Raw genomic sequence first — 17,136 nt, forward strand, 5'->3', positions numbered from 1 at the left:
AAACCGCCCAATTAGCATAAAGATCTAACAACTTACTGCACAGGAACAGCACCCATATCCTTAGCACCCTGTACACAATAGGGACATATAAGCAGGTCAGATTCGTCTAACCTGCTGATAATTTCCCTTTAACTACCCTTCGTACTCCCTGGTCCCATTCAAACTCTTTCAGGTCCCGCAATCTCCTCTGTTCTTCCTGTTTCTAAAATTTGAACTTGGAACAGAACTTGCCCAGAGTTCAGGCCCCCCCATTGCTCATATTGTTCTGGCGTATCCTACTGATGTGTCTTTATAACTTTCAAAATCTAAATCAACAGTAAATGTGATATAAAGCAAGTTTGTAATTTACATTCATAATTTTTATTTAGTTATCATGGAAAACGCGACACTTCCTGTGTTCTAACTCTTTTGTTCTTGTAGAGACCAGCAGCTGGTGTACAGAACCGTACAAACTTTTCAAATCAGTCTGTGGCAGAGGTATGCACATTATTCTCCTGCAGAAGAAAGGTGAAAGGGGTCCATAATAACCCAATATTAGTCGACCAACTTTCTGCTGACACCGGGTTTGGCCGACAGTTTTAGGTGTATGAGGGGTCTACAGACAGACTGATGCCAGTGGAGCAAAAGGTTCAGCTTGCTGGATTCTTACTGCCAGACGCTTTTGTTCTCAGATGTATAAGTCCCCACCAGTGCTGTCTGGCTGTGGCTTACATTTTCCCTCTTGATAGGAAATACATGACTGATCAGGAGAGATAACTGTTTGGCCGAATATGGGGACCTTAAGGTAGTCACTTGGAATGGTTTTCCAATAATCTTGAAGGAGTTCCCAGAGCAGCTTTCCCTTTAATCTGTAGTCCAGCTAATTCCAAACCATAAGGACTGGATTTAGGTCAAGAGATTGTGGAGTCATCAAAATTTTGACTCATTAGACTAAACTAAAGACTTCTCTTTTAGTCAAACATCCATTCCTTGTGCTTCTTGGTTCAAGGCTTGGCTTGGTTGTGGCTTTTTTGCATCAAATTGCCCATAAGAGGCTGAATCTTCTGAACATTTGATGGTGAGCTGTAACTCAAAGTGCAGTGTTGTTTGTGTCGGCTCACCAGTACGGATCCTAGACCGGATATACTGTATTAGCAGGAGGGTACACAGATCCTAGATGGCTGCCAACCAATGTTCAATGTAGACTTCAGAGAGGTGATTCTAACCCAGCACTCCAATGCAAGAATATACTGTAACTACTATAATACTGCTCCTATATACAAGACTATAACTACTATAATACTGCCCCTATATACAGGAATATAACTACTATAATACAGCTCCTATATACAAGACTATAACTACTATAATACAGCTCCTATATACAAGAATATAACTACTATAATACTGCCCCTATATACAAGACTATAACTACTATAATACTGCCCCTATATACAGGAATATAACTACTATAATACAGCTCCTATATACAAGACTATAACTACTATAATACAGCTCCTATATACAAGACTATAACTACTATAATACTGCTCCCTATATACAGGAATATAACTACTATAATACAGCTCCTATATACAAGAATATAACTACTATAATACTGCTCCTATATACAGGGATATAACTACTATAATACTGCCCCTATATACAAGAATATAACTACTATAATACTGCTCCCTATATACAGGAATATAACTACTATAATACAGCTCCTATATACAAGAATATAACTACTATAATACAGCTCCTATATACAGGAATATAACTACTATAATACTGCTCCTATATACAGGAATATAACTACTATAATACAGCTCCTATATACAAGAATATAACTACTATAATACTGCTCCCTATATACAGGAATATAACTACTATAATACAGCTCCTATATACAAGAATATAACTACTATAATACAGCTCCTATATACAGGGATATAACCACTATAATACTGCCTCCTATATACAAGACTATACCTACTATAATACAGCTCCTATATACAAGACTATAACTACTATAAAAGTGCTCTCTTTTAAAATGTTACTATAAAAGTGCTGCACAATGTAATTCTTGTATTTTTGTAATAGTCTTCTCATTGTTTTTTTACCATTAGGACTCAGAAGGGTCTACATATGCGAATGAAACGCCAGAAGTAATTTACTGTAAGATTTCTTTATCTTAAACCTTACCAAATACCATATGAGCGATCTGTCTCATTCTAGTAAACATCGTGAGGGTACAAGCATCCACATATTTAGGCTATGTTCACACTACTTAAAAGTACGGTCGTTGTTACCATCGGCAACAATGGCCGTACTTTTTATGGTGTGGAACACTGCCTATTCTTCTATGGATTCTGGCCGGAACGTATACACATAGTATATGCTTCGGCCGGGATCCCATGCGGGGCCACAAACAACTGACATGTCAGTTTTCTGCGGTCGCAATTCAGTGAATTGCGGCCGCAGAAAGACCTGTCAGTTCACATAATTAAGCGAGCGGCGCTGGCGGCTTGCTTCATTGTGTGCTTTGAGTGTTCTGATGCGGGTTTGCGATGATGCGCCCGCATCAGAACACTGCGGCCGGAAAGATCATCTGCAGTACCGGCCGGGAGGATCTTTGCAGAGACCGTCCGTTCCGTGACCCGGCTGGGTCACGGAACGGCTGGTCTTTCACGTAGTGTGAACATGGCCTTACAGCGGTTAAATAGGATGTGACTCTTCTACCTTTTTACCCAAGAATTGGTAGCAATATTTGGACAGGGTATCAAAATGTTTGAGTATTGGGCTATGTTCACACACTGTAATATAACAGAAAAATATGGCCATATTTTCCAAATAATAATGCAATTCATTTAAGTCAATAGAATAGTGCATACACACCTTATAGAATAATGGCTGTAATTGATTGCCAATAAACCAATACTGAACATACTCATTATTTACCACCGGCTTTTGAAAAAAAAAAAACAGACCCATAGTTTTATTTTCGCTCAAAATTACGATCATATTTAGCTTTTATTTTACTGTGTGTGAACCTAGCCTTAAGGTTGACTACAGTTATAATTTAAAAATAGAGCTAGCCAGAAAATGTATAGCTTCAGCCTTTCATGTGACTCTCATCAGGTCATTAATTTGTCTCTTGTTTTTTTCAGCTACTCCTGATTCAGAAACATATAGTACCTACAAAGTAAGATAGCACCATTAAATAAAATAAGTAGAGATACTGTAAGGGTCATGTAACTACACATTAGTACTAAAAATGCTGAGATAATCAAAATTTGTAATATTCATCATTATTTAATAAATAGTCATACCATTTCCTAATAAAATCTATTGTACAAAGTGCAAGAAACACTTCCCAATTACAGTTAACCATATAGAGGTAGATACCAATCATACACAGGCTCTGCACACCATATAAGTGATTACAGTGCAGTTACATCTAGTACTTACGGGGGGGGGATCTTCTCCAATTGGACTTGTTCACTTTTCGTTTTCGTCTTAGCCTGACCCTGTCATAATAGAGACTTTCCCTGGTGACGCCATGTCTATGAATCTCCCAAACAAAATTTTAGGTTACTTGCTACAGCACATGTCTATGCAAACTCCACATTTGTATTGCTCCGCACAGTAACAGTGTCCACTTTGTGCTCTTAGGGTATAAACCCACACACCGTATATGCAGCGTATTTACTGCTGCGATACGCAGCAAACTCGCAGAAAACTCGCAGCAAAATCGCAGCAGATTAGATCTAAATAACTGAACACAGCATCAAATCTGTACCAACAAATCTGCTGCGTATTTGTTGCATATCTGCTGCATATACGGTGTGTGGGTTTATACCCTTATACAGTATTTAGGCCCAATTTGGAACCTCAAATAGTACTTAGGCCTCCCCATAAGTAGGTAGTATCCCTCATGTAGGTATCCCTCTGGTACTTAGACCCCTTAGTAGGTCAGTATTCCCCATGTAGGTGTCCTCCTGGTAGTTAGCTCCTCCATCTTAGGCCTCCCGCTGTAGGTAACCTAACCCCCCACCCCTGACAGTTAGCCTCTATTCCAGAAAGTAGCATTCCACCCTATATCATTTAAAAAAACTACTACTTGTTTACTTGATGTATATGTAAATTTAAGGCTTATTGAATTTTACCCTCAGAATTCAGAAGAGTTTCCAAGACCATCAAGACCAGCTCCTGCCCGTAAGATTTCTTTATTTTAACAAATTACACACAAAACATTCTGTATAAGTAGATGATGACTTTCCAGTAAAGCAGACCCATATTTACAGTGGTGAGATACAATGGTGAAATCTGTTGTAGAACGGGTGTAGATTTTTGCGCAATGCCTGCGCCCGGTGCGGGGTCAGCCAGCTGGCTTTACTAAGATGTAAATCAGGTCGGGGAAAAGGGGGCATGGCTTTGTCTAAGATTGGTGTATGAGTACGCCATTCTTGATAAATGCCTCCCAATTAATTCTCTGTGAACTACTTTTTAAACCCCCAGAAGTAATTAAAGGAGAAGTCCAGCGAATTAAAAAAAAAAATTCAGTGGAGGCATGGGGTGGGGGGAACATAAGAAAGAATCTATACTTACCTGTCCCTGTGCCGCAGCAGCACTGAATCACCAGCGGTCTGCCGCTCGAACTCATTTTCTCCTGGTTTCCTGCTACATCACGATGCAAGGGAAGGTACTTGACCCAGCTGATGGAATTCCCAGCTCATCCAGTCAGTGACTGCAGAGGGGTCCTGCCCCAGTCACTGAGTAGATGAGCAGGCAATCCATCAGCTGGCTTGTGACGTTGCAGGAGGCCGACGTGGATCCAGGAGCAGTAATGCAGTGTTGCTAGGGCACAGGGATGGGTAAGTATACATTTATATTATGTTTCCACCACCCTCTGCCGGCACTGTAGTTTTTTTATTTCGCCGGACTTCTTTAAAAATTTGTTACATTTTCAACTATGCCAGCATACAGTATACATACTGTAAAAAAAAAAATATATTTTATTATTATTTCTGTACTCAGGTATTAATAATTTATGTTGAACTCTTCGTATGCCAGACCACAAGGCAGTCTCATATTTATGTATGTACACTAGAGAAAACAAATAGCTTTGTATGTAATATGTAATGTAATGTTATTACATAAGCAAAGTTAGACATTGCTAATGTATACTTATTATGGGAAATGCACATATAGTGCTATTTTTCCTCAATTTAGTAGATCAGACAGGCTATAATTTCTCTTAAAAAAAATATGACATCACGACCCGGTCTTTACATGAAGGGTCCAGCAGGGGGCACAGTATACATACAAATTACATGTAAAAAATTATAAGTTATAATTTTTTACATGTAATTTCTACATATACTGCGCCCTCTGCTGCACCCTTCAGGTATAGACCCAGTAGTGACATCACATTTTTTTTTAGAGAAATTGAAGCCTGCCTGATCTACTGAATTTAAAGCGTAACTGTCATGTTTTTTTTATTGCAGAAATCAGTAGTATAAGCGATTTTAAGAAACTCTGTAATAGGTTTCATCAGCCAAAAAAGCCTCCTTCTGTACTCAAGAAGCAATCTCCCAGCCTCCCCCCCCCCCCCCCCCGACTTCTTATCTGTGCATTATCAGGCAAACATTTCTTCATTACAGAGAAGCCAGTGAAGACGGGCTCTGCTCTCTCCATTGTAAGCCTATGAAGGGGGGAGGGGCCGAGGGAGATGAGGGAGCAGGAAGAGGTGACAGGAAGGTCAGCTGTTTGTAGACTCTCTGGGCACCTAAACCGCAGGATTCAGGTGTCAGAAAGGTCAGTGCTTATCTATGAACTTACTGAGAGAAGATTGCAGGGTGTTGTGCTGTGCAGGACTGCTCCGTGCTCAGTCACTCCTAACAGCCCCTCCCCTCTCCATAGCCACATAATGGAGACAGAAATCCTGCTTCATCTGATGTGAGGGGGGAGGCTGGGAGATTGCTTTTTCACTACAGAAGGAAACTCTTTTAGTACATAAAACCTATTACAGAGTTTCTTCAAATCGCTTGTACTGTTGATATTTAATGTTTTCAGAAAAATGACCCTGAAATGACAGTTACGCTTTAAGGAAATAGCAGTATATGTGCCATTCCCATAATTAGTGTACATTAGCAATTTGTCTAACTTTGCTTATGTAATAACATATTAAAAAATACATTTTGTCCTTTAAAATCGACACCAGCTCCGGGTTGGCTTTATATACATATAGATGTTAATTGATAAGTCATTAAAAAAAAAGATGTAAGCATATGAGTGCACAGAGTTGCAAAAGGTGTTGTTGCACATACATGCTATTGACGCTCCTTACCTACCATCTTACAGCTCCTGTAGCACTCAGGCGTAACCCTCCCATTAATGAGGACTGAAGAAGACAAGCTACAAGATGTTGGTGCCATAATAAAATATTGGAAATGATGCAGATCTCTGCAGGAATAGTGAACAATAATGGCAGATGATGAAGTTTAAAGAGGTTGTCTCATCACAATTACAGTCTCCCTCTTTTCCACTGTTAGGAGGGACCCATCCTTGTCCATCTCTATTTACTCAGCAACAAGGGTTGTCCAGTACTCTATTAGGCTGTGTGCCATTTTTGAAATAAAGTTATCAAGACCTTAAATTAAGACCGCCCCCTCTTTCCCTGCCAAATTTACTAAGAGGCGCTCGCCTCTTAGTAAACCCAGCCAGCTCTGCATCAGGAGGAGGCCACGCCGGGGGGGGGGGGGGGGGGGGGTGCAATAATGGTAAATGTCCCCCAATGTTTTACTGTGTGTTCAGAATTGTGCAATTTGACACTTGATTTCTACATTGATCAGTGTTATCGGCGCTCTGCTCATTGAGCCTGCCTGTGCAGGCTCAGTGCAGCAGATCGCCGATCGGACCACAAGGAGGCAGGTGAGAGACCTCCGGCGGTCCCGTTTTACCGATCGGTAAGTGACAGGGGACTCCACCTGTCACTCACACTTAAACGCCTCGGTCGCGCCGTTTAAGGGGTTAATGACACGCGGTAGCGCGATCGCTGCAGCGTGTCATTACCGGTGAGGTCCCGGCTGCTGATTGCAGCCGGCCCCCACCTCCTGTGAAGCGCGCTCCGCTCCGGAGCGGGCTTCATAGCGGGAGAAACACCCAGGACGTAGAGTTACGTCATGGGTTGTCTGGGGGTTAAATTATCCTTAATTACCTATGCAGCTTTTCACTTTATTTGCTGATATCACATTGAATACTCCAGTCACATCCACAGAAACATTCCAATTTTTATTGAGTTATTGTTAGTTCTCAGCTCACGTGATGTACAATCAATACCGCATGCCCCACTGCATGTATAGCATGTAAAGCACCTGGGCAATAACTTGTACATGCTGGGAGGGCGTGTCTGACAGCAAAGAGTTGTCAGATTTCACATGGAAGTCAGTAGAATTTAAAACAGATTATTTTTTTTTGTGAACAATGTACAAAGTGTGACTGTCACTTGGAGTCATGGAGACATGTCAAAAGTTTTGATCTGTGTGAGTGTTCAGACAGGCGATCGAAGCTTTTGACTTGTCAAACTTTTTTTTTTAACCCCTTCATGCAGGGCCTATTTTGAGCCTTAATGACCAAGCTATTTTCTTACTTTTTTCATTGCTGCCCTCCAAGAGTCATACCGTTGTTTTATTTTTGCCCATGTAGCTATATGAGGTCTTGTTTTTTGCGGGACAACTTTTACTTTTTATTGCCGCCATTTTCAGATTCATGAAACTTATTGTCCATAACTGTGGATCTGCAATTATGGACAAATTTGATTTCTATTGGGCTGTTCACACTGCCCGGATTCGCAAAAATTACCGACAAGCTCTAATACAGATCTTATTTGCGGCACAGATTATCTACTTGCAGTCTATAGGAATGTCCATAATATTTGCGGATGAAATGTCTGTAAATTTGGCAAATCTGTAAAAAAAATAAATAAATAAATATATATATATATATATATATATATATATATATATATATATATATATAAATAAAAAAATATGGAGGAGTAATCATTTTAAACCATTCCCATTTATTTAACTATTACCTTCCCCTCTGCTGATCTTCAAAAAATTATGAATTACGAATGCAATACGGATGAATTTTTTGCTGATTGCGCACAAAGATTGTAGATGATTGCAGACATCATATACGGTCCTAAAAAACTACTGAAGGTGTGAATGTAGCCTAAGATTGCCCTGGAACAGACTAACCACCATAGTTACAATACACATAGTGGCTTATAACAGCAATTCTTCTTCCAAATTCTGCATCCCTGTATCTGCTGACAATGGCGTCCTAAATGTGCACCATAGGAGACAAGTCCGTAGATTCTGCAGGCCATGGTACCACATTTAGGCTATGATCAGACAACGTGAGACAGCGGCCGTTCCGTGACTGTGGCAGGGTCACGGAATGTCCGGCCTCTGCACGGATCATCCCGGCCGATACTGCAGTGGATGATCTTTTGGCCGCAGGGTTCTGATGCGGGCGCATCAGCGCGCGCCGGCATCAGAACCTCCCATATCACACAGTGAAGCGAGCGGCCGGAGCTGCTCGCTTCACTGTGTGAACTGACAGGTAGGTATGGTCTGAACCTGCCGAGGTTCGGGTTCGTATGAACCCGAACGGTCGGCATCAGATTCCCGTTGTCTGCCCACTCCGTGGAGCGGGTGGATACAGCGGGAGGACCGCCTGGAAAACTGGGATACAGCCTATGGCTATGGCTGTATCCCAGTTTTCCAGGCGGTCCTCCCGCTGTATCTGCCCTCTCCACGAGCGGGCAGACAGCGGGAATCATTACCGAGGGTTCGGGTTAGTACAAACCCGAACCGAACTCGGTTCGGACCATCCCTACTGACATGGTTTCCTATGGCCGCAATTCATTGAATGTCAGTTCTTTGCGGTCCCGGGCAGGATCCTGGCCGGAGCGTATAAGATGTGTATATGCTCCGGCCGGGATCCCATAGTAGCAGAGGCAATGTGCACACACGTGTAAAGTACAACCATCGTTGCCGATGACAACAACGGACGTACTTTTACGCAGTGTGAATATAGCCTCAGGCCATTAAGGCTGCTCACAGTACCAAGAGTAACATGCGGCCTGGTGTTGTGTTGAAAAACAGCTCTTGGGATACTCTTCCATACCACTGGTTCCAAATCAATCTAACACCCAGCTGTTAGCACACCTAGAATAAAGACTAGAGGTGTCCGTCTACCCAACACCATAATCCTGAGAGTAGGACCGCTGTGACATTCCCATGTGAAGGCCTCTTCATGGTGCTGTCCACATGGTCTCCAGACCAATCTCTGTCTAGTATTGTGTTTGAGACAAAAGCAGGACTCTGTGCACCTCTTGCTGTCATTCCATCGGTGATCTCCTGTACACAAGGACACGTAACGTCGAATAGTGTTGACATCTCGAGCTACACGCATAGCCACCTTCTGTAATCTGTCCTTCTCATTTTGTGACTAGCGGTAATAACTGATACATCAGTGACGAGGAGGCATAACACAATCACACTGTGCTGACCTGATCCGATTTCTAAGGTTTCATGTGGCTGAAAAAATTAGCGTTTCATCTTTTATACCCTAAAAGCCTCTCAAGATGTCATAGATTGGAGCCAAAGGCTTGAAAAAGTGATCACCTTCTCGGTGATAAATTTCAACATGTGATAACCTGTTTAGGTAGAAGTCCACAGAATGGAAGAAATGCTGTAGATTTTCCATTGGCGATTCCGCAGCTGCAAATAATCTGACTTTGTCCTCTTGTTCTTGTATTCAGTTTTTTATTAAAATACTTCCCTCCTGAACCTTATTTATAGAGATGATCGAACAGCGCTGATGTTCAGGTTCGTACGAACTTGAACCATCAGTATTTGACTCCTGCAGCCCTCCCGTTCCGTGGGGAAGGTGGAGACAGCCCGAGTTCTGCCTGTAAAACAGGAATACAACCTATGGCCCAGGCTGTATTCCTGTTTTCCAGGCAGGACTTGGGCTGTCTCCACCTTCCCCATGGAACGGGAGGGCTGCAGGAGTCAAATACTGATGGTTCAAGTTCGTACGAACCTGAACATCAGCGCTGTTCGATCATCTCTACTTATTTAGTCCATCAACATATATAAAGGTTTCCATTATGTCTCCCCTTTCCCTTTTTTCAGCCAGACTATACAGATGTAGATCCTTCAGTCTTTCCAGTTTTATGCTTCAGACCGTCCACCATTTTTGTAGCCCGTCTTTGGATCAGTTCTATTTTATCAATATCCTTTTTAGGTGAGGTCTCCAGAACTAAACACAGTATTCCAGATGTGGTCTCACTAGAGCTGTATACAGCAGGATCCCAATCTCCTTCTTCCTACTAGTTATAACTATACAGCCCAGCATACCATTTGTTTTCCCTACCAGCTGGTTGTACTGGTGACTTATTTTAAAGCTGTCAGAAATCACTACGCCTAAATTCTTCTCTTATGAAATCTGTCATCTTTAGAATTAAATGGAATATGTAAATTTTCCTCACAAAGGATACTCCAAGAAAAAATAATCATAGGATATCTGCCAATTGTCTTCTAGCTTGAACTATTACAAATAAACACTAGGTGGTGCAATTCCACTCACACATTGAAAGAAGTAAACATATGTTTCCGTCCGGTGCTCCGTGTATGTTTCTGCGGCTATTCGGCTGGATGTCGCTCCTTGGCCTCCGTTGGGCGACAACTGTTATGGACGCACCTCAAGAGTGCATTTTGTATTGACCGTCTGCTCCAAATTAACAATTTATTGCATGGAGAAGAATTACACTGACACCTGGTACGGGGTCAAAGCAAATCTCATTTATTAAAAGATAGTACGCAACATATATCTTCAGGAGGGGTGTCCCCCTCCTGAGGTCCATAGCATAGTTTCATTGGCTAAAGAATAGAATAATCATTTACGTAAGCATAATGGAATGTAAACATTATAAGCATTTCAGGAGGTCAGCGCCATATTGTAATGGCTTCACTAAATATTCAAAATATGACATCTTTAACAATACAACTGCAAGTATCAACAATCCTGACAATTACTGCCTAGTCTACGTGCACAAAGAAAGAAGGACTGTAATTGTTATTGTTGGTAATGGCCGTATTAGAGACGCAACTTATCATAGTTATATAGTTTATACGGTTGAAAAAAGACCCATGTCCATCAAGTTCAACCAAGGAGGGGATGGATACAGGGAAGGGGCATATACAAGGAGGGGATGGATACAGGGAAGGGGGATACACAAGGAGGGGATGGATACAGGGAAGGGGGATATACAAGGAGGGGATGGATGCAGGAAAGGGACATATACAAGGAGGGGATGGATACAGGGAAGGGGGATATACAAGGAGGGGATGTATGCAGGGAAGGGGGATATACAAGGAGGGGATGGATACAGGCAAGGGGGATATACAAGGAGGGGATGTATGCAGGGAAGGGGGATATACAAGGAGGGGATGGATACAGGGAAGGGGGATATACAAGGAGGGGATGGATACAGGGAAGGGGGATATACAAGGAGGGGATAGATACAGGGAAGGGGGATATACAAGGAGGGGATGGATACAGGGAAGGGGGATACACAAGGAGGGGATGGATACAGGGAAGGGGGATATACAAGGAGGGGATGGATGCAGGAAAGGGACATATACAAGGAGGGGATGGATACAGGGAAGGGGGATATACAAGGAGGGGATGGATACAGGGAAGGGGGATATACAAGGAGGGGATGGATACAGGGAAGGGGGATACACAAGGAGGGGATGGATACAGGGAAGGGGGGATATACAAGGAGGGTATGGATACAGGGAAGGGGGATATACAAGGAGGGGATGGATACAGGGAAGGGGGATACACAAGGAGGGGATGGATACAGGGAAGGGGGATATACAAGGAGGGGATGGATACAGGGAAGGGGGATATACAAGGAGGGGATGGATGCAGGAAAGGGGCATATACAAGGAGGGTATGGATACAGGGAAGGGGGATATACAAGGAGGGGATGGATGCAGGGAAGGGGGATATACAAGGAGGGGATGGATACAGGGAAGAAGGATATACAAGGAGGGGATGGATACAGGGAAGGGGGATATACAAGGAGGGGATGGATACAGGGAAGGGGGATATACAAGGAGGGGATGGATACAGGGAAGGGGGATATACAAGGAGGGGATGGATACAGGGAAGAGGGATATACAAGGAGGCGATGGATACCAGAAAGGGGGATATGCAAGGAGGGGATAGATACAGGGAAGGGGGATATACAAGGAGGGGATGGATACCAGGAAGGGGGGATATACAAGGAGGGGATGGATACAGGGAAGGGGGATATACAAGGAGGGGATGGATACAGGGAAGGGGGATATACAAGGAGGGGATGGATACAGGGAAGGGGGATATACATGGAGGGGATGGATACAGGGAAGGGGGATACACAAGGAGGGGATGGATACAGGGAAGGGGGGTATACAAGGAGGGGATGGATACAGGGAAGGGGGATATACAAGGAGGGGATGAATGCAGAGAAGGGGGGATATATAAGGAGGGGATGGATACAGGGAAGGGGGATATACAAGGAGGGGATGGATACAGGGAAGGGGGATACACAAGGAGGGGATGGATACAGGGAAGGGGGATATACAAGGAGGGGATGGATACAGGGAAGGGGGGATATACAAGGAGGGGATGGATACAGGGAAGGGGGATATTCAAGGAGGGGATGGATACAGGGAAGGGGGATATACAAGGGGGGGATGGATACAGGGAAGGGGGATATACATGGAGGGGATGGATACAGGGAAGGGGCATACACAAGGAGGGGATGGATACAGGGAAGGGGGATATACAAGGAGGGGATGGATACAGGGAAGGGAGATATACAAGGAGGGGATGGATACAGGGAAGGGGGGATATACAAGGAGGGGATGGATACATGGAAGGGTGGCAGATGATGATAGGTTCTATACATATGCATTTATATTATTTTGCTCTAATAACTTGTCTAGCCCTGTTTTGAAGCCCTCTACTGTTTTTGCTGTGACCAGATCCTGTGGTAGACTGTTCCACAGATTCACAGTTCTCATGGTAAAGAAGGCTTGTCGCCTCCGGAGATTGAACCTTTTTTTCTCCAGGCGGAGGCAATGCCCTCTTGTCCTTTGAGGGGTTTTTACCTGGAACATCTTTTCCCCATATTTCTTGTAGGGGCCATTTATATATTTTAAAAAATGTATCATTTCTCCCCTTAAACGTCTCTTCTCCAGACTAAACAAATTTAACTCCCTTAATCTCGCCTCATAACTAAGATGCTCCATTCCCCTTATTAGTTTAGTTGCCCAACTTTGTACCCTCTCCAGCTCTAGGACGTCCTTTTTATGAATCCATGTCTTGTGGCCATAATATAGATGTTAAAGTCAATGTACCATCAGGTACATTCGCTTTAAGTTTTCCCATGGACAGAACGGGTATCGGGTAGGGGCTAAAGCACTGGAGGTGGGCAGGCCCGCCCCCAGTGGGAGGGAACCCCTGCCCCTCTATGATGTCTTTCCATTGATTCTTACGGAGCCTTGTCATAGAGGGGCGTGGGTTTCCTCCCACTGGGGGCGGGCCTGCCCGCCTCCAGTGCTTCACCCTCTGCCCGGTACCCGTGAATAGAACAGCACTGTACACGGGAACCCGGCCGCTGTTCTGTCCGTGGGAAATAATAAAGTAAATGTACCTGATGGTACAATCGCTTTAAAATGTGACCATGTTATAGCGATCTGACTGCTGTGCTGTATCACATAAGAATGTGAATCACACACAAACATGGAAGTGGAGAAGCGTCAGTCTTTTCTTTACAGGTGCCCTTTATTTTTAATTGATTTCTGCCTTTGTATTTAATTATTGTTTGTGGACCATTCCTTGACCTGTGTTTGTGTTCACACATTGCAGTTTCATTGCATTCATTTGTTGCTGTTCTGCCTTATTTCAGTGAAAACGCTGCAACGTGTGTGAATAAAGCTCAAAGTCTTCGTGTTTCATTAAAAGTGTGCTCTGGAGACTCAAAAAAAAAAGTATTTATTTTTTATAATTTTTTTTTTGCTTATACACTGCTTCAGTATTTGGTACTGTACAGTATATTACTATGTGATATGTATTATTTTTTTCTTTATATATACACTTCTGTTGAATGCCTCCCAATGGCTCTCGACCCTGTCAAACACAGCGCTGGATTTAACTGTTTAGGAGTGTGTACAGTTAAAGGGTCAGTGTCAGCATCCGGCAGCACTTGCCTGGAGGCCGGCGCTGGATCAGGCTGCCATGCTGTGCATCCAGAATTCCGGACAGATTCTGGATGTGTATCTGGAGTCTGAAATTCTGGATGCCCTGGGGTATCTGTGCCGAAATTCTTAATTATAGGACACGTCCTTTAATTTCTGGGCCTATTTTCCAGTGTGTCTGCATCCAACAGAACCCTATGGGCCAGGAAATGTATCCGGATTTCCTGATGAGAAATCTGGATAGGTTTTCATAAAGTAAGAAGGGGTCCTAAGCCTTGCAGTTCCCATTCCTTATTGCTGATGCAGCCACTTATCATATACTGAGGAATATGATTACACTGAGCGGCTGACGGTATTATTGGAGTCTTATCTGATGACATGGACACTGATTTACCTCCTGACTCATCATTCTATATACTCACCCAGGGCCGTTTTAATACATTGGTGGGCCCGGTGCACAGCCCTCAAGAGTGGGCCCCCCTTCCCTTTCGGCACATTGTATAATGTACTGAATTTGCCCCCACACTGTATCAAGAGCCCCAATACATACAGTAGTTACCTTATAACACTATTTCCACCATACAGTGATTACATATTACATAAAAACTGCACTAAACAAAACAGAAAGATATCACCAATGATACCATTACATAATACCGCCACATCATGACCCCTAACACTACAACCCTATAACAGAGTGCAGTTACATCCAGTGACTCACCGGAGGCGTCTTCTCCGATCAGAGTCTGTCACCTTTTCTTTCTCTCTCCATCCAGCCTGGGCCACCTTGAAGTCTTCTCCTGGCTGTGAATCTTCTCTCCAGAATCTGGCAGAGAAATATTTTAGGCTCCAACACATACAGTAGTTAGGTCCCCTGTACCCCTATATAGTAGTTACACCCCTCCATGCCCCTACATAGTTACACCCCTCTGTGCCTCCATAGTTTTAAGGTGTCCCTGTAGTATATAGCCCCTCATGTGCTCCTCCAGTTATATACAGCCCTCCTGTGCGCTCCTCCATTAGTATATAGCCCCCCTGTGCACTCTCCCCAGTAGTATATAGCCCCCCCCCTGTGCTCTGCCACAATAGTATATAGCCCCCCTGTGCTCTGCCCCAATAGTATATAGCCCCCCTGTGCTCTCCAATAGTATATAGACCGCTATGCTCTCCCACAATAGTATATAGCCCCCCTATGCTCTCCCCCAATAGTATATAGCCCCCCTGTGCTCTCCCCAATAGTATATAGCCCCCTGTGCTCTCCCCAATAGTATATAGCCCCCCCTGTGCTCTCCATAATATATATAGCCCCCCTGTGCTCTCCCCCATAGTATATAGACCCCTGTGCTCCCCAATAGTATATAGACCCCTGTGCTCCCCAATAGTATATAGCTCCCCTGTGCTCCCCCATAGTATATAGCCCCCTTTGCTCCCCCATAGTATATAGCCCCCTGTGCTCCCCCATAGTATATAGCCCCCTGTGCTCCCCAGTAGTATATAGCCCCCTGTGCTCCCCAGTAGTATATAGCTCCCCTGTGCTCCCCAGTATTATATAGCTCCCCTGTGCTCCCCCATAGTATATAGCTTCCCTGTGCTCCCCATAGTATATAGACCCCTGTGCTCCCCAGTAGTATATAGTCCCCTGTGCTCCCCCATAGTATATAGCTCCCCTGTGCTCCCCCATAGTATATAGCTCCCCTGTGCTCCCCATAGTATATAGACCCCTGTGCTCCCCATAGTATATAGACCCCTGTGCTCCCCAGTAGTATATAGTCCCCTGTGCTCCCCCATAGTATATAGCTCCCCTGTGCTCCCCCATAGTATATAGCCCCCTGTGCTCCCCCATAGTATATAACTCCCCTGTGCTTCCCCATAGTATATAGCTCCCTGTGCTCCCCCATAGTATATAGCTCCTCTGTGCTCCCCCATAGTATCTAGCCCCCTGTGCTCCCCAATAGTATATAGCCCCCTGTGCTCCCCCATAGTATATAGCTCCCCTGTGCTCCCCCATAGTATATAGCTCCCCTGTGCTCCCTGATAGTATATAGCTCCCCTGTGCTCCCCCATAGAATATATCTCCCCTGTGCTCCCCGATAGTATATAGCTCCCCTGTGCACCCCAGTAGTATATAGACCCCTGTGCTCCCCAATAGTATATAGCCCCCTGTGCTCCCCAGTAGTATATAGCCCCCTGTGCTCCCCCATAGTATATAGCTCCCCTGTGCTCCCCCATAGTATATAGCTCCCCTGTGCTCCTTCATAGTATATAGCTCCCCTGTGCTCCCCCATAGTATATCGCCCCCTGTGCTCCCCAATAGTATATAGCCCCCTGTGCTCCCCAGTAGTATATAGCCCCCTGTGCACCCCCATAGTATATAGCTCCCCTGTGCTCCCCAGTAGTATATAGCCCCCTGTGCTCCCCCATAGTATATAGCCCATTGTGCTCCCCCATAGTATATAGCCCCCCGTCCTCCCCCATAGTATATAGCCCCCTGTGCCCCCCATAGTATATAGCCCCCTGTGCCCCCCATAGTATATAGCCCCCTGTGCTCCCGAATAGTATATAGCCCCCATTCTCCCCCATAGTATATAGCCCCCTGTGCTCCCCCATAGTATATAGCCCATCGTGCTCCCCCATAGTATATAGCCCCCTGTGCTCCCCCATAGTATATAGCGCCCTGTGCTCCCCCATAGTATATAGCCCCCTGTCCTCCCCCATAGTATATAGACCCCTGTACTCCCCCATAGTATATAGCCCCCTGTGCTCCCGAATAGTATATAGCCCCCCCTCCCATATAACATTGAAAAAACAAACACTGTTACTC

At 44.2% G+C, this 17,136-nt stretch overlaps 1 protein-coding gene across 1 annotated transcript in view; it reads left to right on the forward strand.

Annotated features, from left to right (window-relative positions):
• LOC138768545 (V-set and immunoglobulin domain-containing protein 10-like) overlaps positions 1 to 6,643 on the forward strand; it is a 44,764-nt gene extending 38,121 nt beyond the window's left edge. Inside the window, exons 11-15 of the mRNA XM_069946447.1 lie at positions 421 to 477; positions 2,112 to 2,160; positions 3,153 to 3,187; positions 4,158 to 4,200; positions 6,349 to 6,643. Of these exons, the coding sequence (XP_069802548.1) occupies positions 421 to 477; positions 2,112 to 2,160; positions 3,153 to 3,187; positions 4,158 to 4,200; positions 6,349 to 6,392 (228 nt within the window). The 3' untranslated portion in view covers positions 6,393 to 6,643. The remainder of the gene's footprint in view (positions 1 to 420; positions 478 to 2,111; positions 2,161 to 3,152; positions 3,188 to 4,157; positions 4,201 to 6,348) is intronic.
• Positions 6,644 to 17,136: the final 10,493 nt, after the last annotated feature.

This window comes from Dendropsophus ebraccatus, chromosome 12, assembly GCF_027789765.1.
Source record: "Dendropsophus ebraccatus isolate aDenEbr1 chromosome 12, aDenEbr1.pat, whole genome shotgun sequence".
Lineage (NCBI taxonomy): Eukaryota > Metazoa > Chordata > Amphibia > Anura > Hylidae > Dendropsophus > Dendropsophus ebraccatus.